This window comes from Hoplias malabaricus, chromosome 17, assembly GCF_029633855.1.
Source record: "Hoplias malabaricus isolate fHopMal1 chromosome 17, fHopMal1.hap1, whole genome shotgun sequence".
NCBI classification, from domain to species: Eukaryota; Metazoa; Chordata; class Actinopteri; order Characiformes; family Erythrinidae; genus Hoplias; species Hoplias malabaricus.
Window position 1 is genome coordinate 2,683,508 of NC_089816.1, and position 25,778 is coordinate 2,709,285.

A 25,778-nucleotide genomic window follows, 5' to 3' on the forward strand; every position below is an offset into this window, starting at 1 on the left:
TTTTGGAGCATTTCTATTGGTCCATTCATCATGACATTTGAATTAAAATGTGAGGGACAGCTGCTGTGTTCAATGATGTAGTTATAAAAAAAAGCAACAAAAATGGAGATGCATTTTTCTTCGCGCAGTGATATTTTAAATAAAGTCAGGGGCAAAGGTCATCAGTTCTACACACAAAGGTAATGATCCTAAAAGGGAAACAGAATTTCAAAACATTCATTCGTTGTCTGTAACCCTTAACCAGTTCAGGGTCACGGTGGGTCCAGAGCCTACCTGGAATCATTGGGCGCAAGGCAGTATTTCAAATCAATTATTGTTTAATACGAGTGGTTTTCGTGAGAGAGACTCTAAATGTCATCTGAAAAAAAAAAGAAGGTTTTTCTGTGTATTATTTTTGAAAAAAATTAGATTGAAGCTGAGAACTTAGAACTATTCTGAAATAACGTCTGAAGCTTTTCCTAGGTTTCTTTTCAGCTAAAACTTTATTAGTTACAATTAAACAGAAAGGTGGATTGGCGACTCAAAAGTGACCGTAGGTGTGAGTGAATGTGTGTGTGTGTGTGTGTTGCCCTGTGAAGGACTGGTGCCCCCTCCAGGGTGTATTCCCGCCTTGCGCCCAGTGATTCCAGGTAGGCTCTGGACCCACCGTGACCCTGAAATGGATAAGGGTTACAGATAATGAATGAATGAATGAATTAATTAAACAAGACTACAGAAAACAAGCTCCAATGCCCGTATGAAAATCATCTTTTTTAATACATTACATAAAAAGATCATGATGGGTACAATCAAGCCAGTGTACGAGTCTGAGACATACACTTAGAAAAGACAGACTTTTTGTTGGTTGCTTTAGATTTGCATAAAAATATAGTGTTTCTCAGTAACAATGCATATCCCCATATGTATGCATGTGTATATGTGCACATACACACACACACTGACTAGACAGAAACAAACAGAAAACAAATCCCTTACCATATAAAGAGCAGAAGAGGCAGAATTTGGTCATTTGTCTGTGCGCACATGTATGTGTATTGCTTCTACAATTCATGGAAGGCTTTATTTACTAAAGTCAGTGCAAACTGGAGAAGAAACAGATGCTCTGACAATACAGTGATGGTCCTAATGATATGTCATTCCACTCTCGGAGCAGATATGTGTGGCATGGCAAACCTCATACAGCTCACTCACCATGACCTGGTTTACAAAAGAAAATAACAAAACAAGAGAATCTATGAAGAATGTATAATCACCACCTTATAGATTAGCCATGCACTGAAGATGGGGATACGAACATTTACATTAAATAAAAAAAGTGTGCACACATACACCACTGGATTCTCTACAGTACCTGTAATAAATACTGTATTCTCATATCGTCTTAAGTAAGAAATGTTTATAAGAGAAAGATTATGGGCAAGTCGATAGGCACCTTGTGTAAAGACAATGACCGCAGCTTTCTGCATTTGACTGACATACTTCTACATACCAATGCACATCGTTGTGGATATTTTGACAATCATAAAGATGAAACGTCACCGGTCGGCACTGATTCAGACTAATCAAAAGGCCTCATTATTAATATTAATAGAATTCATTAATAATCTCACAATTAAATAACTTCTTGTCTGTCCACGACAATATTTACAAGGTACAAGTCTAGAGAAGATGGATAAGATTCACACAAACCTCATAAACCTAAATATAACAGACTGGGCTTACGTTAAACACAGGAAATCAGCTACGTGTACAGTTGACTGAGGCTATTCATTGTCATCACATTCTTTCATGTCATTTTGACATTTAAAGCAAGTGGAAGAAACTTGTGCAATCACTAATTATTCTCTCTTGCAAACTTCACACACACCTGCCACGTTCGCTGTGGCTCCTTAGCCAGACTGATAAGAATGTACGCACATTCACGTTTCTACATGTCACACATTTAAATGTCTATCGTTTGAGGAAGAAGGAAGTGTGGGTGGCTGTTATTGACATCTTTCAAGTACTCTTTGTTTGTAGCTCATTAGAAATCCTTCATGGTCACACCTTACGGAAAACGATTGTACTCTCGCGCAACCTCCAGACCTCTGTTCACTTCCCAAAGTTGGCAAAATCAGCAAAGGCATCTTGCTTGGGCGACGCCACGGTGGAACTCATGCCCATGACTGGCACTGACATTCCCATGTTCCCCATCCCCATGTTGCCCTGCATTCCCATGCCCATGTTCATTCCCATCATGCCCTGACCGAAATGCATGCCTCCCATTCCCATGGATCCCCCTGTGACGCCAGGCTGCATGCCCATGTTTCCCATCACGTTGCTGGCTGGGGGTCGAATGGGTGAAGTGGGCTGCATGCCGAGGTTCATGCCAGCAAAACCCTGCATCATCATATTGACTGGAACACCTAAAACACAAGAAAGGAAATGAACTAACGCCCAAAGTGTAGAACACAAAAAAAAGAATGATGGTCTACAACCTTGAACTAGTGAATTCAGCTGCTTAAAATGTCTACCTTTGTGGACAAGACAATTGAGCACAATTTGTATAATCTCTATAGAAAATAATGACACAAATGGGATGCTCAGAAGCATTCAGACATGAACCTATCAATATATCTTAATATTATAATTCTTGTGGCTAATAACTAACAAATCCTCATAGAACATGTTCCAATATTCAAGAGTAGACGCCCAACCCGAAGAAAAAGGGCCCAAATTGCCATTAGTACCCTTTATTTCAGAAGAAATGTTGGACAAGCTACTGAGAGGAATGTAAGCGATGAGTAAAAATTAGTAGTTGTGATACACTGACAGAAATAATCTGATAAAAACCAGTATATATCTGCTGTGACTATACCAGGTCAGTAGTGCAACATATAAGCTTTCATTAAAACTGTGTGTTCTCTGCACACCTTGCTGCTGCATCATATTGAGTGTGGGCTGCTGCGGTTTGGGAGGCTGCATGCCAGGACCCAGGTAGTCCAGACTAATATTGACGCTGGAATCCGACCAGGTGGAGGGAATAGAGGGCTTGGCTTCTTGCTTCTGGATGTCAGGCTGCTGGGGCATCAATGGCACCCCCATACTCTGCAAAGGCTGAAAAAAGCAAAGAAAGGTAAAGCAAAGAAAATCCAGCAATGAACACAGACACAGGCACCCCTTATTAATGATGGTGTATGTGCATCATAAATGTGATAAAAATGGTCATAGTTGAGAGTTGTCAGATACCGTTTAAAAATAATAAAAAAAGGCTCTTTTTACAGCTGATTAGGTGTCAGAAATATATATATATTTTTCCCAGAACAGAATTGCTTTTGAAAATGAGGTTTGACTTGATACCGATAAATTAGATATTAAGGGGAATTCACAGATAACACTGCAGGTTTTATATGTTGATGCCATAAACATCTGCAAAAAAAATGATTTCTCCAAGTGAAGAATGATAAAAATGGACGTTTCACTAAACCGAATTCCAAATCTCAGTGTTTGTCCTCCCTAAACCTTATTATTGCATCTTAAAATTAAACTTTATACACTTTAATTAAGTCTGAACAGAACTTCCTTCCTTCAGCCCAAACAAATCTTGCCATTTTAAAAGTAGGTCAGCTTTTTTAGCATGAAAATATTATCTGTGCACAAGGCTTTTGTTTTAATTTAATGGTTTTCTGACTCAAACTTGTTCCCCCTCATTCTGCCATCCTCTGTGATGGGTGTCCCACGGGGACAGGGTTGATGGGTAATGTGGAGGGGGGTGAGTGAATTTGTGGCAATGCTACATTTTAACCCTCGCTTGTCTCACTTTCATGTTCTCCTGCTCTCTAAACCACTAGCTCGAAATCTCAGCGATTTCCATGTACTACTTTCACTCACAGACTGGGCTTCAAACAATCCTTATATCTATAGGTTAATAATTGCAGTGAAATAAACAAACAACAAAAGATATCAACAGTATATTCAGATATTAGTTTAAAATACAGGTGTCAAATCTAACGTCTGATGTCAATATTTATTTAAAGCAAACAATTCCGTAAAGAGGCTTTATGGAAAAATTTGCAGGCACATGCATGCAAACTGTGTCTTCTAATGGTGTCTAATGATGCGTCTGCTACAAACCTATTGCTTATATCTTAAACTGAAAGGTAAGGCTATGCAACCAGTGTTCCATGAATTCAAACAGCAGCAAGGGCTGATCACAGAAAAGATGTATCTTTCACCAGACACCTGTCAAAAGTGTTACAAAGCAGTGTGTAGTTGCTGCACATCTACAGTGGAATACTGTGTTGGTCAACAAGTAGCCTTGGAGCACGTCAGCCCACACGATGTGCCGCTTATCATAAAAGTTACTTGAGCTGATTAACCTCTGCTGTATAGATCAATTTTTCTTATTAAATCACCTAAATAAAAAGTTAGATGTGTTTGATGTATATTTTTACATCTTAAACAAATTCTTAAAAGAATTTCAAATAATTTGTATAACAATTTGATCATGCCATGACTAGTCTGGTCTTTACTGTAATTAGCATAAAATTTTGTTACATTTAGCAAAAAATTACATCTTAGATGATCAGCTTTAAAGTTGTGTTATTGTGTTATCAACGGCTGCCGTTAATGTATTATGTAAAGTTCATAAGGAACTGGTGAAACTGAGCATGCATTAACTTTGCCAAGTTGAGCTTGGTCACCAGGGAGGCCAGTGTGGATTTACTGTTTGCAACAGTGCAGGTAGTTGATAGAATGTGAAGTCCACATAGAACTGGTGGCACTCAGCATGCTTTAATAGTGCCACCAGGGAGGCCAGGGTGGATTTATGGTTGTTGGTGGTTAAGCTAGCTTGTAGGGGAGTGGGTCTGGGATGCCAGATTTCACTGTTAAACCTTCTGGAGGCGCCATGGGTACACACGGGCTGGGCCCAATGATTAGGCTTCAACGTTTGGTGTAGTTGGTTGCTGATCGGATCAAACGGCCACAGCATCCCTATTGCTTTGGGATAGGATTTAAAATGGCCATAGGTAGATGATTACGGCAATGTAGTGGTTGTAGGTTGGAAGAGAATAAGACGGGCCATATGTGAAGCTCTCATGGATTGGCATAGGATATTTTACATCTTATCCTGTGTATGTTTACAAAATGTGGGCATATCACGGAGTAGACTCCGCAGGGCTGAATGCAGCTCTCTTCTACACCACCGCATTCAGAAGATCTCTGAAGATTCTAGTTTTCTGACCATGAAACAGCAGCTCTCTTGTCTTGGAGGTTTAACTACAACATGACAGTAGTGTAGCCTTGCAATAATATGCCTCCGGTTCAGGGCCTGAGCGAAAAGCTCTATGAACATGATCTACAAGCGGCATCTCTTCTAGCTTTTGTCTATTGTTTTCGTCCCATGTTTGGTACATTCTTTTAGTCCCACAATCCATAGATTCTGCCTTTTAAATTGACCTTCTAAACCTGTACATTTCTCCATGAGAACACCTACTTGAGCTACAGCTCTGTAAAAGAGTCTGAGGCTCAAGAAGATGCCTCCTTTACACCAACCATAGTCCCTTCCATCAACTTGAAGTTCAATTGGAGACATAATTTTTCTCGCCCTTTTGTCAGCATTTAGAGCTTTAGGTTCAGAACGTAGTACAGACATTGCCTCGGAGACCTTGTCCTCAATCTTGCTGCAAATCTCCATTCATTCTCATACCTTCAGCCTCCTGTAGTGATCCAATATTTTCATGCTAGTTGCTGGCTGAAGAAAGGCCAGTTGACTCAGATGTCCCTGTCTTTGCATTCCTTCTCTTTGCAGGCATTTGAAGCTTCAAATTCATGAAGCTCAGTTCATGACCAAATGGCTTACTGCAAGGTTTGCTATATTTAAGAATAGTTATGTCACATTACGATAGCATTAACTATTAATAGTGTGCAAGAGCTACCGAAACACGCATCCTAACTACATGTCATTCAACAGTGCCCACCCCCATGGCGTATTTTAACGTATATTTATATATACTTACATTTTCCACAGTGGCTTTAAGATTTAAGAAGTCAGCTGTAGGTAAAGGTTGCATTTAAAAAACAAAAACACAAGACTGAGCCCCCTTTCTATAAGATCAGGACAACGGGCAATAACGAACCTCACCTGAGATTTGGACATAGGCAATCCCATGCTCTGTGTGCTGCTCAAGGAGTAGTTCATGCTTTGGGAAGCGCTGATGTTTGTGGTGACAGAGGGACCCATGAGGTCAAAGAGGTCAGCAGATGGTGCAGTGGAAGCAGCAACAGGGGCAGTCTGCAGGCCTGCAAACAGGTTTGTGTTTGTAGGCTGAGGGGCAGGTGCCGCTGGCTGAGATCCTGAGAAAGCGCTCCAGTCTCCAAAGTCCCCGTTACCACTGGGTGCTGAGATTAAGCACATTTAAAACAAACAAAAAAAAGATGAATATAAGGTTGCAGACAGACCACTAAAGCTAATCCTGCTTTAAGCTTCTAATAAGGCATCAAACTGTTAATTAACATGACATCTAACATCTAATTTGATTGTGTAACCATGTCTGTGATAGGATTGTGCTGGGATATTGCTCCTGACCCTCCTGGTAGTTGAGCACACATTTTGATTAGATCTGCACGCGTATACAAAACCATTCTGATTGGATATGTGCATGTATGTATACACAATGATGCTTGTCCACGTTCAGTCTAAGGACGTGTATCTCTGTGCTCATCTTTTTATGGTTTCTGTCCCTTTCATTGAGGACACGGCAGGCCATTGAGCACCAGATTAATTTTTCATTGGTGCAAGAAAACCATGATCAGATCAGTTAGCGTAAATGCATTGTGTGTTGATTAGATGATCAGATCATGGAGATCGGATTAATGCCAAGTGCAAACTGAGCCTCAGAAAAACAACAGAGATGGTAAGAAAAATCTGGAACTACCAAATGGAGGATAAGCACCCTCTAAGTCCATTTCACTTCCCTTTCTCCCAAACAGACAGAGGGAGATGTGTTATGCCCAACGCAAGATGAAATATGTCTGTCCTCATTAGCTTTAGCACAGAGCTCAACCATATGGCTTGCCCTCACTTTCCTTTTCAATATTTAAGAGCTTTATGCTCTCTGGTTTTCATAAACAGGCAGATGAGGACAACAGACTCTGGGCTCCGCTGCAAATGCTAACAGCCTTCTGTTACATTCACGTCACTCGCTCAAAATAGCCGGCATCAGAAATAAGGGCAGTGGAAAAAAGGACAGAAAACTCCAGTCTGCTGATTTTCTTTTGTGTACTTTGTCTACAGCAAAAGTGGGAAGTGAAGTAAAAGGGATAGATTTTAAAAGGTATGTAAAAGAAAAAAATCTCCATATTTAACTCATTGATAAAATTGATTTTTATCCTTTTTTTTTTTCTAGTACACTTTTACATCATGTCTTTACAACACGACATACCCATCTATTGACATGAATGTGTTTTGACACTGTGAATACATACACACACTAGCTGCCGAAGGAAGGCTGGCTGTAGCTGCAACTGATGAGAAATCAGCAAAGCCTCCAGTTAAGTTTGAGCTTAAACCTGCATACAAGAAAAAACAAAACTGATTATTATGTTTAGGTACAAAGGCAGACAGCCCTCAAACACATTTTAGTCTGTAGCAACTCTAGAAACACACTTTGGTCATGCTGAGTACCACTGGCTTGGGGCAAAATAGACCAATAGTTGGGGGCAGAAGCTGATGTCTGACTGGTGAAGGTGAAGAAAAGAGTCAAGGGAGGGAGACAAAAACACAGAGAGAGAGATGGAGCCACACATCTGCTCAGCACTCTGCCGCCACTAGGGACCACTTTAACATCTGGCCCCAGCAACTAAATGCTCCAGCAGCAGACAGGAGATCCAGGAGAGCCCATCTGCTGCACTTTACCACAGCATGCTAAGCCCCTCCTCACACAAGGCCCCCCAAAAAAACCACAAGGCAATGCTAATGGCAAGGGGCTCCTAAACCTTTCTGCCACCTTCATTTATCTTCTCGCTCTCCATCAGCCCTCCCATCCCTTTTCTTTCTACTAAACAAAACTTTGACTTAACCAGATCACCAACACAGAATTTCTAAATGAGGAAACACAAGTATGTGGAGAAGGACCATAAAACACATTTATTTGAGTCACATGGAATTGTACTGAATATGGAACTTGACATTTATTCTGGCTTAAATTATCCACCTGCAAGATAACCTATTTGATTACTTACTTAAGAATATGTACCACTGCTAACAGAACTACACTGAAAAAAGATTAAATGTGGCTGTAATCACCTGTGGAAGCTGGCTGTGTGGGTAAAGGATCGGCCATAAACAAGTCTACCAGGCCACCACTCGACTGGCTTGACCCTGAATCAATTGTCTGTGGCAAAGGGTAAGAGTGCAAAATGAAATGCATTTACTTTAGAGACCACAAGATGGCAGTAAAACATTCATATTTTCACAGCAAAATTACACGACTCAACTTCCTTTTACATATTTTACATAAATTCCACACGTTACTCTACGTTTGTTAAAATAATAATTGCCAAAATATGAGCATGCCCAGCCCATAAATAAACGCTTCTTTCTCGCTCAGTGTTTCAAGTTCAATATTTAACAAATGTTCTGGAATTTTAAGTGCTTTTTTTTAATACTTTTTTTTAAAAACACAAATAAACAAAGAACTGTGATGCATTCTTTCTTACACCATTTTAACTGCAAATGAGGCACATTTAATAATGTATTACATCAATTTTCTTTTTATATTTACACCAATTAATTGTTTGGAATCTGAGGATAACAAATGGCTAAAGTTTTGCAAGGGGATATTTTTTTCCCCCCATTTTAGTTTGATTTCAGCTTCTTAGCAGTCTGCGGTCACCATTATCTGATTCCCCTCTTCATGATGTGCTGTTGGGAGACAGATCTGGGCTGCAGGTAGGCCTGTCAAGCACACATACTGTGTCTATGAAGCCACACAGAATGATGTCTGGCATGGTCTTGCTGAAATAAACATGGACTTCTCAGGAAAATATGTTGCCTAAATGGCACCATATGTCACTCTAAAGTCCCAATATACACCTTCACATGAATGGTACATTCTCATATAGGCAAATCATCCATGTAGCGGCACTGATGCACACCCAACTAAGACTAAATGTTGTCTTTGTAACTGTCAATGATTAACAGTCTGAATGGATCTGTTTCATCTTTGGCACAGGGAACTTTATCATAAAATAATAAAAGCAGCTCACTAGTCCATGCAAATTTCATTTTTAAAAAGGAACATACATTAAATCAGCAAAACTTTCCATTATTTACATGTTGTATTATGATAAGTTCTGTTCAAGTCTAAAGTTTTAAAGGGAGGCAGAGTTGACTCTGGGAGTTCGCCTCTAAGAATCATCAGCCAAGAGACAATGCTGAATGGCAGATGCTTTGATGCCAAATAATCAATCCTTTGTGTCAACACTGCGTCATTATATACATTTACTTTGACATAATTTCATCAGCTCTCACTGTGTATAGAGATGCTGGTCAGCAGGGTTCAGAAGCCTGCTCTAAACATGGCAGGAAGAAAGAGGTTTTAAAGACAGAAATAGACAGATGAATCAGCCCATTTTAAACCAAAAATCTCCTACAGGAAAAACCTTCCTCCCCATAATCTTTCCACAGTGGCAGACACTGCTGGAGTCTTTTCCACATGTCTAAAAAAAAATGTAGGGTATGGTTTCAGAACTGGAGTACTGAGAGCAGCGGAAAATCATCAACCAGACAATGAATGAATGAATGAATGAATGAATGAATATGTAGAAATTGGATAAAAGTTACTTTCTTGTTTTCCCATTTTCTTATCTTGAACCAAAGTTCAGATAAATTGCTTTCCCATTTTAAAACAAAAAGCCAGTGGCACAAAGGTACGCAGACACAGATCTGACCACAGCACACGTTTACACTGTATTTCAGACCATCCAAGATGAGCTTGGGATAACTCATCAGCAAAAACGCATATCATCGGCACAACTTAAATATTCTATAAAACTCTTGACTACTACGTTACCCATCCCAACTTTCTGGAGTGTGTTGCAGGCCTCACATTAAAAACTGGTTTAAATTTACAAAACACAAGCAATTTGGTCGGTAAAAACACTGGAAATCCTTTCTTTGTACAATTTTTTAAAAATAAACCAATGAATCACATACTTGTTTTTAAATAGCATTTTACCAAATGTTCTAATGCATCAGAAAGACATTCTAACGGCTCTGGCTTCATTACCTTGTTGGTATTCACATTTTCGGAAGCCTTATCTCCTGTATAATGTGCGGCTGCCCCCAGGTCTATGGTTTTTGAGGGGGTGCCTCCTCTTTTTCGAGTGGCAGTGGTCTCTGTAGCCTGAACGATTTGAACACTTTTGGTCGTCACCGTCTCCTCATCGTCTTTGAACTCAGATCTGTTAGGTTGACCGTTCCTGCCTCGTTGATGTCTCTCCTCCTCGGCCTCACTAAAAAGAAAAACGTGTGAGGGTGAGTGTTTCTCTAGAAACCTACGTTTCCTGTAAACCTAATTTATTTAATATCGAGACAACAATTAGCAGGTCAGCCGGACAATCTTTCATGAAAATGGTCACTATGGCCCCCCTGATCTACAAAATTTCAGGCTTTATATGGTTGTTCACATCAGATTAAACTCACAAGAAGGTCAAATAGCTTATGCCAGAGGTTCCAAAACTTTTTGGGCAAATGACCCCAAATAAAAGTAAATGTTCTATGAAGTTTACACTTTTATTTTATTTTTATATTTTTACTTTTTCTTGAAACTCCTGTTACCCTTGGCCTTGTGTTAAAATATCATGATGAACACACCAAATACCCTCAGTTAATAACATACAAGTTATTTCAAAGTTAAATATGAAGTTATTCAACAAATCAAGAAAAAAGATTTATATTTATAAAATACCTGACTATGACTATAAATCTAGCACCTGACTAGGCACTCCAGCTCTAGTTTGTGAACCCCACCTTATACATTCAGGCATACAGAAGACAGAAAATTGCAGAACAGAAGCTGAAATTCATCCCTCAATGGCCCACATTAGCTGTCTCATTGTATTCTGCTTTATATTTAACAGAAGGTGAAGAAATAGTTTGTTTAGTTCAGGACTCTTTGACCTGAGTGGAGAGAAGGGAGGGGGGTGAAAGAGCCTAGGGCCCTGACCTGAATCTGTCTGGAGAGTCATCTCTGTCTTTCTTGCGGAACTTGTTCACGGTGTCGTCGATGGTACTGCTGATCTTGTCACTGATCTCTCCCAGTTTCTCACTGAAGGGGAAGGCCCCTTTATTGCCTTCCCAGTCATCGTCCCACTTGGAACGTGATTCATATTTGTCTCCTGGTGGAGCAGAAAGAAAAAGATTTATGCAATCAGCTAGTTCTACTGGCAAACATCATACGCATTTGCAAAAATTTGCACAAGCAGACAATTGTTTTATAAGTTTGAACTTGAATTACTGGGACATTCATTTTAGAGCTAAAAAATTCAGTTTTTTCACAATAAGATATTTTAATGATTTATTGGAATGACTGATGCAATAAAACTAAAAAGAAGATGTTTGATAGTTGTACTAAGATATCATAGAAATAAATTAAAGTACAACATTTCTTTCAAAGATCAAATCAGTGAAGGATGATGAATCACAAACCCTTGATACTTAAGCTTCTCAAAACATGACCAAAGTAAGAAGGTGATTTTTGTTTCAATCAAAAATATCAAATAGCTAATATATGCTGTCATGTGGTGAGAAAAAAAACAGTCCTACTGGATATCTAAATAAACCTGAAAGATCCTTTATCTGGCAATGCAAACCTCCAGGGAAGGAAATTGGAATAGAAGAAGAAAGGAGTAGAAGAAACCCCATGAAAACAGAGATGATAAACAACTCCCAATCTCAGCACATCTAACTTCGTGCAGCTATAGATGGGATGACAGTGACTGCTGAGCATTAGGATAGGAGCTAGGGAGAATGCAAGCACGAGGGAAGGAGGCAATGGCATTTCTCACCATATCTGAAGCCCCCCATGCTATCAGAGGACACTCCAATGTATTTGTCCCTGTTTTTCTTGGCCTTCTTCCTCTCCTCTCTCAACCTATCGTCATCCTGTACAAACTCCACCATCTCCTTCACCTTCTGCCGCACATTGACACCTTGGTCTTTCCCATTCTCATCTGTCAAGTAGCAACACAAAGCAACATTACTCCTCATAGACGTTGTAGTGTAAGACAAACAGCTAGGCACAGAAACAAAATAACATTCAATTCGCATGTTAGTACTTTTATTCTTGTGTATAAGGCATCTGTCGAGTGATGGGATATATTAGGCAGCAAATAAACAGTCAGATCTTAAAGTGGACTTTGTTTTCACAGCATCTCAAGAACAGGACCTCTTGTAGGGTGTTCACAGTATGCAGTGGTTAGTATCTACAAATGGTGGTCCAAGGAACAACAGGTAAATAGTGTGCATCTTAACCTCTTATCATAGCCAGAATTGACTTTTTTCAACAATGTGTGCTTCAATGGTTCTTCTGTTGGACCAAACCAAAAGCATTAACCCTCATCCTTGCTTATGTATGGGCCTTGGGCACCCATGACCCTCTCACAGATTAACCAGTTTTTGGACCACATTTGGTAGGTACCAACTAGGGCTGCACGATAATGGGGACGGGGGGAGTAATAAAAAAAAAACACATTGGAGTATTTGTTTGTTCTGCGCTAATATATATTAGCTTTCAGAAGTCAATGACACAGCACATTATTTATGAAGGGGTGTCTAGAAGGGATACAGGAGATTACAGGACATCTCTCTACTCATGGTTAAAACAGAGCATTAATGTAAGAAAGTTTCCATATCACATTACGTGGCATGAATATCAAAATGGGTCATTTAAAACCTTTCACAATTGAAACCTCTATTTGTTTTAACCTCTTTAAATCAAATCTATACAAAGGCAGCTACACACTGCACAGCTGTGTCAGCAACCAACTCTGTGTATCCAAAACTGGAGTTAAAAAAACAAACAAAAAAAAACATGACACTGAGCAGAGATAAATCTGCTCCATTGTGGAAAATGAGAATAGTTTGACTTTTCCTTTGGTGTCAAGCAGCTAAAAAAAGTTGTAAATGAAGCTTAGTACAACTATTTAAACTGAAAAGCAAGTTTGGTCTTAACAGTGCAGCTTCCAAACTGTTTACAAAGTCAGATGCACTATGTGCATTTCTCTCTCTCTCTCTCTCTCTCTCCGTCACACACACTGTGTGCATCTCTCTCTCTGTGCTTTCCTCTGCATTTCCCCCACTCAAGTCTGAGTCTGTCCTTCCCATTTCTCAGTAAGACAAAAATTGACAGAGATATGCAGCACCAGTTTCATCCACAGTATGCTCCATGTGACATTGCGATGACAATACAAAAAAAAAAAAAACCAATATAGATGGTGCAGCCCTAGTGTTAATCACTGTATAACACCAACATATAAGTTTACTGTTATTCGCTTCATCAGAGATATCCAGCTGAATAACAGCTTTGGGCTCATGAGTAGGCCTTCAACTCTTTATCAGTACTACATCACAGAGACTAATGTAACTAGTTCTAAATAGACTTGATACATCACCGCACCACAGGAAAACTAATACGTCTGATGATTTATTACGACTAAGAGCTGGGACTACAAAGCCTAAAGGTAATGTGTACTGTATGCTTCAAGAAAATGCACAGAAGGGAATCCCAATTATCTACAGCCTGAATAAATTAAGTGGTAAGTGTGCATTAATTAACGGTACTAAAGACAGTATTTAGTAATAGGACAGTAATACGCATTACTAAACAATTAAGTAATGTCACAATATTTATGTAACGATAGAAACAAGAACATTTTATAAAATCCTAAAAGAATGCAAGTCAATGCTAGTTCTTGTTTCTTTTCAGTACATAATGATTATTTTTGATATTACCCAACCATTTGGTAATGCTTATTACAGTATTAAGTATAGTGAACTATGTACTACTTCACTACTTCAAATTACCTATGCAGTGATAGCTCTCAATGGAGCGTAGGTCATACAGATGTTCTCTCGCACTCGTGACCACTCGCTCTGATCCATTTCTGACCAGGTAAGCCAGCAGCAGCAAAGACTAAAAACATAAAGAAAGAGGAAAAAAAAATACATTTAAGCCAAAAAGAAAGTCACAGCGACTGTGTTTTCTTTTAGCACAGCATCTACTGCCACAGGTGATAATAACTTTGTAGCAAATAAATCAGAAATGACAAAACATTTTTGTTTAAAAGTTGAAGGCTATGAAGCATACTTCAAACTATTTACATTAAATTAAAATATTTGAATAAATGGTACATTGTTTCAGATCAAACAGAGGAAAAATATGTGAACACTCAATAGTAATGAACATATGGAGGCTTTTATTAAAAAAGTGTTGTTCCACAGATATGAATTCATTCACCCATGGACTTCACCACTACAAAACAATATTCTACATCAAACGGTCTCCAACTTTTTCAAATAGCAATTGACAGATCAGCTTTGCAGGATGGTGCCTTGTTGTGGACCAAATTTTCCTGAAGATTTAACACTCTGCTTTGTGACAAGATTAAATATTATCCAGAAAAATGACATCATCACCAAACCCATTTTCTAAAGTTATGAGAAAGTGTACAAAAGGTTCAAACATACACCTTTGCACTGAACTACTGGTGTAATGACTGTAATTTCCCCTGGTCTTTTATTTGACATGGAATCACATTCTAAAATTAAGGGGAAATTTGTTTAGAAAATTAAATCATCAGTAAATCATTTATTAAACATTATGTGTTTCATTAGAACAGAACTAAACAATAGAAGGTGAGGATTTATGATTCATCACAGAACATCACACTCATTCAATCATTCACAAGCCTCTATTTTTTGTTCCTTTAGTCCACTGTAACTTCTTTAGGCTTTTCTTTCATGTAAAAAAATGAAATGTCCCATGTCATTCAGCTATTTTCTTTTATTGTGCAATTTCTATTTCATCATCGTGACCATCATCTTTTCCGCTTTTCCATTTCAAGGTCGCGGTGGCAATTACCATTTTTGTTGTTTTGTTTTTTTATTTGACATTTTAAACCTACATATTTTCTATATTTAAAACTTCAATGTATTAATTTGATTTAGACTTGCACCAATTTTTGGGCTGGCCTGACTGGGGACAATCAACATCCAGTAACACATGTATGTAGGATTTCTGAGGAGCTTTATAATCTTGTTTATTTTCTCAGTAGACCAGTGGTTCTTAAACTGTGGTACACAAGACAGCAAAAAGTGGTATGGCAAATGACCTCGAAAAATGACTGCTTATTTAAGGAATTTCTAAACTGAAAATCTAAAAATTTTTAATAATGTTTCACAGTTTTCATAATTATGCCCCAATAAAATTGTTGTGTGTGTTAAAGAAATAAAAAATACAACATGCTATACACATACACAGTAGTTCCGTAGTTGACTACGTCTGTAAGGGACGAGGAAGGGAATGCGATCCCCCATTTTTATTTGAGAAATCCACGTAAAGAAAGCCCAGTTTCAGTTTTCAGACTTTATTACAAAAAAGACAAAGTGGAAACGAGAAAAAAAGAATCATGCACTTGCTCCAAGCACTGCACTGTTATCACATATATAGGCAATTAAAGCACATAACTGATATTACAGATTTCTTCTTGTTTTTATTTCTTCATTAACACTTATTTCCTGTATATTTTATGTTATTATAAATGTATAATTGTGATTTAAATCATTCAGTGTAGGCCTAGTTATTTGAATTCCCTCTTTAATATTCATTATTTCAGTTAATTTTGTGTAAAGCATGGAGAGAAAAAAACAAAATACACCCAACACATACATGCAAAAATTCAAGCAAGGTTTTGCCTTATGCTCCCGGAACACAGGAAGGAGCCAGAGCACACGTGTCTGTGGTATGACTCAGAGGTTTTGGGTTGCTAATGGGTGGTACGTGGTGTAAAAAGTTTGAGAACCACTCCATATTATGCACTTTCATAATTTGCTATTCATAATGCTATTCATTTTAATTTAATTCAATTTTCAAGGTATGCTTCATGAAGCCAGAACATTGAGCTATTAAACAAAACAAAATATTTTTTGATATACATTTTCCCCCTGTGGTAGTACAATAGTTTTCAGGAAGTCAGTATTTCTTAAACAGAGATCTGCAGGCAGATATTGATATTATTTAGACTAACAGGAAATTGCAACATTACTGTAGAAAGGCAAACTACATTAAAAAAGACATACATCCAAAATAGGGGAAAAGGGGAAGTGTACATATGTAATTTATTTAGTTACTACAGCAATTCCAAATATCAATTACTTTGCTGAAAAAAAAATCACAATATTTACCTTGTAAACTCTCCTCCAGTTTTTTTTATTGTCCTTCAGCATTCTGAACCACAGCATGTTCATTACTTCTGGAAACTGCTCATACATGAAAGTAGCTCTATGCAGTAAAACAAACAAAAGAAATATTGTAGAAAACGCTTTCTGTACAATATAAAACAAAAGATTTCTCAGTTGGCTGGGGAACTGAAGACTAAAGAACTACCCGCAAAACAGGAACAAAATCACCATTTTTGATTTGGTCAAGCATGATGCTGGTTATACATTTATCTGGTGAGAAGCTGAGAAAATGTCTGATTTAGGAAATTTGACATCACAAATATCCCACCAACTTACTTAGCAATCTCTCCCATTAATTGTCCTGAGGGTCCCCATGGATCATCATTTGTGGCTTCTCTAACCTTAGATTCCATTTCTGAGTAGTTCATGACAACATTGGTTCTGTAAAAGAGGATAAAACAACATTAGGTGAGTATGTTGACACCCCCTAGTATGAGTGAATTCAGCTTCGTAAAAGGTGCACCCACTGTGGACATAAGCTCACGTTTATGCACATACAGCTCTTATATGGCAGTCTCCATATAAGAACAACATGAAATGGGACACTCTGCACCATGTCCAATAACAAGTGTTTGTTAATGATGTATAAAGCCTGATATTTTTCTCAATGTTTTTGATCCAAAACAAATCATCCAACAGCAGTACCTGACTTCAGCAATGTATACATGACTGCCATCAGATCCTCACTGAATGTTAAACCTTCAAAGAATAGATAATGATGCTATTGTAGCTAAAGTGAAACAAAGCTCCCTATCGATATCGTTCATTTCAAAAGAACTGTTGTCTAATTAAACGTCCATAAACTTCAAGCCATATAATAAAATCAAAAACAAGTGGCTTTGTAACAGTGCCACCTTATCATCCTTCATTGCAGTAACACACATTACTGAAGCCTTTCATATATTTATGAATAGACTTCTGAGTGCAAACAAGCTCTTGCGAGCAGTAAACCATGGTCAAATGTCCAGTGGCTTTGTACAACTATACAAAATGGTGTGCACTATTTGTAAGTATAAGTTCTGGCATATGAGTCAAGTAAATTAAAGTGTACTACACAAACATCAAGTGAACTTTAGAGCAGCAGTGAAGAAAAAAAAAATGCTGTCTCTTAAAATCAAACGCCACTTTTGATATTCTCCAAAGCAATGGTGATCCAACACTAACACTGATCAGAACGTTTACAGTAAACATAACTTTGCCTTATTTGTCATTGTACCAACATATCTTCCACATTTAACAAATCCATTGCAGTGAAGACACGCCTGCACATACACACATATATTAGGGGTAGCGACACACCTACACATCCCCAGAGCAGCAGGTAGCCATCCCTGTGCCCTGGGAGAAGTTTGGAGTCATGATGCCTTTGTGCTCAAGGGCATCTCAGACATGGATGTTGAGGGGAAAGACAGCACTGTTCCTTTACTTCAGCCTCCACTTTTTTCTATGGTTGTGGGGATTAAACAGAAGACCTTACAGTCTATAAGCTCTAACCATTAGAAAATGGCTTTAAGGCTATAAATCACGTTTGTATTGTTGTATTTTGAGTAAAGGCAACAGGTCCAGGTAAAGTATTACACTGTATTGCTGCAAGCAGAATGTTTTTGCAGGCACTATTCAGGCCTATTCCAACAATACTGCAACAAAAGAGCATTATTTTGTGATTTTGTTAGAAAGTTGCATCATGCTGGTTGAAGGGGGGGGGGGATATGAGTGAGAGAGAGAGAGAGAGAGAGAGAGAGAGAGAGAATCCTGTCCTGCTATACTTGAATCTAATTTTCAATTTGATTACATTCTGATGATATAAGGGTGCAATATACAATTCCTGTAAAAGAAGACAATTTGTGATACACTGTAACTAAAGAAGTCACTTATTGTTAACTTATATGCCATTGAGAGTTTCACTGCCTGACACAGCTGGGATTAAGAAACCTCCTGTCCTGCTGTACTTGAAATTACAATTTATTCTGACATTATTTGTGCATCTTGAATTAATTGTTTTCGTCAAAAATGTGTTTTTCCTCAAGATTTTCTTGAATTTCTTTTTGTAGTTTTGAATATGTGTTCATAAAAATGCTCTGGTCTTCATGAAATATGTCCTAGTAATACAGATAAGAGCACAATGACTTACACAGCTGCAACATTATCTGCTTTGCCACCTCAAAAAAGGAATTACACTGAAATTAAGACTTTAAGAAGCACAACTATGAAAGAAAGAAAAACCATGGTATATACCCTATGCTGCCTGTGCCGTCCAGCCCAGCCCTGCTTAAGGGGTTATTAGCAAACATCAGGTAAACAAGCATCCCTCAGTCCTTACAATATTCCTTTATTGTTTTCAAATGTTAATGATGTTACTCTGCAATTATATTAGTTTTTATTTCTCTTGCCTCAACACAACAATTAAAAAAGTAGTTCACATCATTTTAAGATTTAAACATATGATATGAAAATCTAATAGCAGAAAATGACTGCTGTAAGGCTGAAAATGCCAGAATAATTGAGACAGGCCTTACTTCAGCTTATGGCAGGGTGATATTCAAAGTAATAACATTATCAGTACAGTCAAGCCTTAAATCAAATAACACAGAAAGCAGATTATAAAAGGCTTGTTAAGTTTGAGATGTAAAACCTGTTTATTACTACAGGAAAAAAAACACACCCAATTTAGACTTGTTGAGCAAAGGGGGGGGGGAGAACTGCTCAATAACTGGGTGGGGCGCACAAATATTCTGAACCGACATTCTCAGTGTGAAGGAAGGATCAAAGAGGCGTTTCATGAAATCCTACCGGTTGCGCCACTGTGCCCATGATTTACAAAAATAATATAATTTCACATTTTGATTCTTTGGACAACAGGACATTTTAAAACTTCAACGCAACACATCTTAAAAAAGTCAGGCTTTGGTTATATGATATGGTCAAAAATGATATCATTATTGATATTTGATTATTGATATGAACAAAATAAAAGCCACAGAATAACTCCCAAGAAAAAACAAGAATCATGACAGCACTGTCCAACATAACACTCTTGGCTTTATCAATATTAATTTGAAAGTTATTTGAAAAAAAAAATTTTAATTAAATATTTAATTGATGCTGGTACCCTGTGATGAGCATCAGTCAGTGACAGATTACGTATCTAAAACATTACATGTATAATGTATATTAAAATATTTAAAATTAGTTTAGAAATTATATCATGGTTATTGAAACAACACACACACACACACACATGGATACACCTTAAAAAATGGGAATGGTTGGTGACATTAACTTCCTGTTTGTGGCACATTAGTATATGGGAGGGGGAAACTTTTCAAGATGGGTGGCGACCATGGCGACCATTTTGGATCCAAAGTGCTGCCCATTGTGTTGATTGTCAATGCAACCCTCCTCTCCCAATCTTCACACACTGATAGCAACACCGCAGGAGAAATGCTAGCACAGTCTTCCAGTATCCGTAGTTTCAGGTGCTGCACATCTCGTATCTTCACAGCATAGACAATGGCCTTCAGATAACCCCAAAGATAAAAGTCTAAGGGGTCCAGATTGGGAGACCTTGGCCCACGGGTCTCCCGATCTATGGCCCCACTATCTTTGTACCCCATATACCATACCATCAAGACGTGCAGCACCTGAAACTACAGATACTGGAAGCCTGTGCTAGCATTTCTCCTGCGGTGTTGCTATCAGTGTGTGAAGAGTGGGAGAAGAGGGTTGCATTGACAATCCAACACAATGGGCAGCACTTTGAACACATTTTATAAGTGGTCAGAAACTTGAAAATAACTCATAAAAGAATAAAGTTACGTTAAAACCACACACCATTCCCATTTTATTAAGGTGTATCCATATAAATGGCCCACCCTGTGTGTGTGTATATATATACATACACACTGGATTATTGTCCAGGCATAGCCCAGGCTCAAAAAAAAAGGGGGGGTTTGTTTCTGTAATGTTGTATATACATTATTTCTGTGAATTGAAGAGTTGTTACCGGCAATTCTGTATGCAACGACAAACTGTTAACAGGCAAAAGTTTTTGGAAGTTATCCCCATCCTCCAACGGTGATTTCCACTAGTAAATCTTTTTAACACCACATGAAGGCTACAATATCACAGCAATCCAGCAATATAGGCTTTCAGACTTGTCCCTTGCACACAGAATTCTCCAGATTGTACCATAGATTATGTTACATAAATAACCAAATAATTCCCCTTCAGAATTTTTTCTGTAATATCAAACTGCTCATTACTACAAATCCTGTGATATCTGCTACACCATACAGTAAAAAAAAAAAAAAAACTCTCTTTTCAAATCAACCACAAATAAATAACAGAATCCGCAAATGAATAATCACATCGACAAACACAAACAGAAACTTTACTAAGAAACTATGTATTTTAAAAGGTAAAAAAATGGTAAAAAAAATATATTTCATTTATTTACAAATATACCTTGTCACTATTATATCTTTCCAAATGCACCCACCAAATATTTTGTAAATTTTTGCTTGATTTCTCAAGCAAACAATAGATGAGTTACAGATATATGTTGTACTTTCTGCACTTCCTGCGCTCTGCTACAGGTTTTCTCTCAAAACTTTGAAGGTCTTCAAAAGTCATGACTCATCAGATAAGCTAACTGCTATATACTTTTACAAAACATATACACATGTATACTCTTATCCACTGCTTTTGGAAAAAAAACTTGTATCACTTAAAAGTAACTTTACAGGAGAAGTTAAAAACTTTAACTTTCAATAATTGTATTGAATTAACATACAAAGGTCATTTTGAACTATCTACTTTGATCCTTTTGTCATGAACTGTTGACACAATCGAAAAGGACATCACTTGTTTTATTTATTTAAATTATGACAAAAATGAAAAACAAGATACAAACCTTTGTTCCAACAAGCATTGTATAACATTTAAAAGCCTTTCTGTATCAGTCATTTTCATTTACTTTTAATATATTTAGCACAAGGCATTTTTCCAACAAGACGACCAGACACACAAAGTCTTTCTTGGCAAGCAGAGACTACTGAGTTATAAAAGGTCAAACACCAGGGAATAGGTCAGGAGAGGATGGAAAACAAAATTAAATTCCTTCACCTTTTTAAACTGACACTGCTGACACAGTCAAACATAAGCTGTGCGTAGAAGGTGAACAAAGCAAGTGATCATCAGGGATTATATTATACACACACATAAATACATACATATATTAGGTTTCACTACATGTTATTGTCATTACCAAGAAGTATTACTCTAACCCAGTAAAGCCACAGGTGACTTCCGTGTAACCTGCTTAGCTGGCCTCAGCATTTTGCAATATCCTCATGTTTGTGACCTGCATAATTTAGGCATTTGTATCAGATGTTGCAATGGTCTGTAAATGTGAATTAAAATCCATGTCTACAGGGCGTGTAAAACTAGTAATTAGTGGTAAATAGATTCCTATGATTTTGATAAGCAAATAAAACAAGTGTTACAACAGCTATAAATTACAAATCTGTGGTCTCTGGCATAAACTTCCCAATTAAAGATTTTTTATATCAATTTAAGGGTATACATTTTAATTAAGCATCTGTCAAAAATGTAACATACTTTTCATAAGCATTTTACAAGCTTTTCTAGAATTTTACCTTCAATGGACAACTACAGTCACAAATGTTTTAGTGTTTTCAGGCAAATATTTATGTAATTAATCTGATGAACAACTGGTGAATAAAACAATGTCCAAGTGAAATCAAGTACTTTAACAAGGACTGGAAATTCCAGAGAAAAAAAAACAGCTTCTCAGAAACAGGCCTAGAGTTTCAATCCAGAGTCTAAATTTACCTAGAATTAAAAGTAAAAAGTGTTTTTCTTTTGTTATTCTTCCTTTTTTCCACTTAATTTAGATCAAAATAAGATTTGCTTTACTGTAGTTGTAGGTGAGAGTGTAGACTGAATAAATAAATGGCCATGTCCACAGGCCTCTTCAAGTTTTGTTATGCTCTGAAAGGACACTTTAGGTGTCACCAAATTAGAGGCACAACTTGTGACATTAGTGATTAAGTGACAAAAACACCACTCTGAAATTAGTTTTATGAATAAAACTAATATAATGAATAGATAACATTAGTAGCTTAATGGGTATAACTCCCCATGACGTTGAACAGGTGGTTTTTGTTTAAAAACTTAATAATGACTTCGTAAATACGGCCTACACAACATTTAACTTAGATCTGACTTCTTAACATTCACGATGAGACACAAGTAATGAATTACCCCCCGTTTGAGAAACATTAGCAGTGTGTGATGGTAGCAATCGACACGTTTAAAGGTGGCAGGCGCCAGAACTGAATGCCAACGGCTTAACATTGACATATGAGGTGGAATGGAAAATCTGATCGACAAATGTATGAATAAGATGAAAGTGTGAGCCTCAAGTCGAAATTGCAGGTGGTTTCACTAACTTTATAACAGTTCAGGGCACATCCATATAAAAAATTGCCATTTCGTCATAAAATCCCTTTTAAAAGCATTATACATCTACCAAACTTGACGTTTCGCTGTATGGACACTAGTTTCGGTCTATAAAGTTAGCTCAAAAGTATCCTCAAAGCTCTTGAGGTAACTTTTCAGAAGTTATATATCAATGAATCCAGACAGCAACGACAGGTTACTTGCTAGCAAACTATCTGCTAGCTGTTTAGCTAATGTCAAGTGAACAATGTTGCGTGAACCACTTTTTATTTAATAAACAGTGACTGATTTTGTAAAACACGCAAATAAATGGTACACGAAGCCATAAAATAACCCAAGTCACTTTTTAAACCCGTGGTAAACTGACAAATTTCTATCGAGTCTGTGGACTGAGTGGCTAGATTAGCCAGTAAACTTGTAGAGATTAGCTAGCTTCAGCTAACGTGAAAAGAGTGAGGCGATGACGTCGGAGAAAGTGAGGACGTGTCTCTCTCTTCGAACAGGAACAGGTTTAGAACAAGTGAAAAAAAAATCACCGAAACTATGACAAAAACACAGCTTTTTTACTTACGCTTTATCAACCAACTCTCGAACTTTCCACATGTTCAACATCTTTGTCGCTAGTGCCGAGGCTTTCCGTCCTCCAGAGCACTTTAACTCCAGCAGTTAAGACGAGACGAGCCGAACTAAACCGAGTCGAACCGAGTCGAGCCGAACTGTCACCAAAGTAAAACCAGTAAAAAAAAAAAACTCCACGAAGCAGCTAACTCTGTGAAAAAGTCCTCCAGTTTACGGTGGAATCTCCCTTTCTCGCTGAGGGCCGGGCAGACAGGTTACTACGGATATCAGCCAGTAAACGTCACTTACGTACATTGCGTAAGGTGGCAGAGCAAGTTTATTGTTGTCTGCTTGTTTGACGTCACGGCAGTAGTCTGAATTTGTACTACTTTCACTTTTAAAAACGTGTAATAACCTTGGAGGTAACAGCCTCTTACTCTTCAGGAAATTACAACTGATATTGTAACGTTGTTGTTAAGATTGGTTTGCTAATTATGTAAGGTACTTATTTGATGGAGATAGATCACATTTGAGACTGAATTTAAGCTGATGTGTACCCACCCTTGGCATTGGGCATTGTGACCAGTGGGGCTGCTTTAAAATTCTATAAAACAGTTCCAACCTGTGAGCAGTTTTATGCCAGCAATTGATACACCTTTAGGAACAAAAACTGTCATTAGTGGTGTCTACAAACCTGCAGACATATAGTGTAGGTAGTGTTTATTTCATGTGCTTTTTTCCATTTGAACACTGGCTGCAATCTACCTTATATCATCAATATAGTCTCTCCACATACACATTGGCCCAAGCTTTAGGCACCATGTGTCTGTGCAATGGTTTATCAATCACTTGCTTTAGGACAATTTGAAGACATCAGCAGTGGGACAAAGAATAGCTGTGGTTTCTTTGTGTCAACTTCAATAGACAGTCCATTTCTCAGGAGCTGAACCACCACAGCTCTGTGTGTTCTGGTGGAAAGACAAGTGAAAATGGAGGCCCTTCCAGGCCCGTATGCCCCTGGGACAGAGGAGAAGCTCTTATGGAAAACAACCATTAGGGGCTTCTTGCACACATTAACAAGATAAATAAATAAATAAAGGTCGAAAAAAGAACAATGAAGAAAAAAGCATGCACAACTAACAAAAAAAAAGCCCCATTTTACAAAAAATACCATGTGACAAGAGACAGCACTTAACGTTCCCAAATGCTCTACACCCAAGGGAACTGCCTCAATTACTGTAGCACATCCAATGAAGAAAACCAGGGACAGAGTGACTTCAGAGATAGAGCCTGAGACAGAAAAAATGCATCCAAGTGACAGAATCTTTCAGAAACAATTTTCATTGTAGACACTGGGGTGTGTCATTGATTGACGGTGCCATCTCCATCAACTGCTGCGAATTCTCAATAAAGCTCTTATAATTGTGAGGCCATGGGGGAGTAAAATATGTCTTTCCAATGTGTGCAGGTCCAAAAAATACTACCCAAACCATTCAAGCATGGGACAGTTTTTTTCTGTCCAGTTGCATTCTTGGTGAGCACAGGGCATTTGACCATGGCATTTCTAATCGGTTTGTTGCAGCAGTCTATTTTTAGTATAAAATGCAGTATGTTTAGATATGCGTATAACAATACTGTTATTACCACCAGTGGTGCAATGACTAAACCTCAATCACTCAAACCAAACAGAAACATGATTCATGAGGTTGGACCTTACAGTAGAATGTTGATCCAAAATATACATCCAGATTCACACATACATTGTTCAGTGACTACAGAGTGGAGCACTTGACATAATCTTCCCAGTTCTTTGACTTAAACTCACTGAAAATATGAAGGAGAGTCTAAAAGATAAAAAGAAGAATTCTGGAGGATCTAAACTGAGGTATATTCTCAGATTCCTTATTCTCTCTGTGTTCTTCAAACGTATCAAGTTTTGGAAAAACACTAATTTCTGTTTTTCCAGCAAAGGTAGATATGTATGTGTGTATGAGTACATGTGGTATCCAATAAACATACATTGATCAGCCATAAAATTAAGGCCATCTTGTTGTTTCTAAACTCATTACCCATTTTGTCTGTTCCACTTCCATATAGGTGCACATTGTAACTGTAGTCCCTATGTTGCTCTGCATCCTTTTTTAAAATCCCATTTCAACCCTGATCACAACAGGTCAGAGCCACCATAGAGAGGGTAATATTTAGGAGATGGCTCATACTCTGAATTGCAAAT

The 25,778-nt window shown here is 37.8% G+C and overlaps 1 protein-coding gene across 1 annotated transcript; it reads right to left on the reverse strand.

Annotated features, from left to right (window-relative positions):
- Positions 1-737: 737 nt before the first annotated feature.
- On the reverse strand, positions 738-23,839 carry clint1a (clathrin interactor 1a). The gene is made up of 12 exons (XM_066649843.1): positions 23,559-23,839; positions 16,781-16,885; positions 16,448-16,544; positions 14,069-14,177; positions 12,052-12,216; positions 11,211-11,382; positions 10,272-10,497; positions 8,288-8,375; positions 7,468-7,551; positions 6,125-6,381; positions 2,913-3,096; positions 738-2,405 (listed from the first exon to the last, which is right to left on the reverse strand). Exons 1-12 carry the CDS (start codon positions 23,597-23,599, stop codon positions 2,092-2,094), a joined length of 1,842 nt encoding a protein of 613 aa, XP_066505940.1. The 5' UTR covers positions 23,600-23,839; the 3' UTR covers positions 738-2,091.
- Positions 23,840-25,778: the final 1,939 nt, after the last annotated feature.

Bases quoted from the DNA above. Each gene is read 5' to 3' on its own strand.
- clint1a (XM_066649843.1), bottom strand. From the start codon at position 23,599: ATGTTGAACATGTGGAAAGTTCGAGAGTTGGTTGATAAAGC. The intron at 12,217-14,068 runs GTAATTTGAAGT...GCTACTTGACAG, and splicing joins TGAGAGCTATCACTGCATAG to ATGAGAATGGGAAAGACCAA. The intron at 7,552-8,287 runs GTGATTACAGCC...TCTTGTATGCAG, and splicing joins CACACAGCCAGCTTCCACAG to GTTTAAGCTCAAACTTAACT.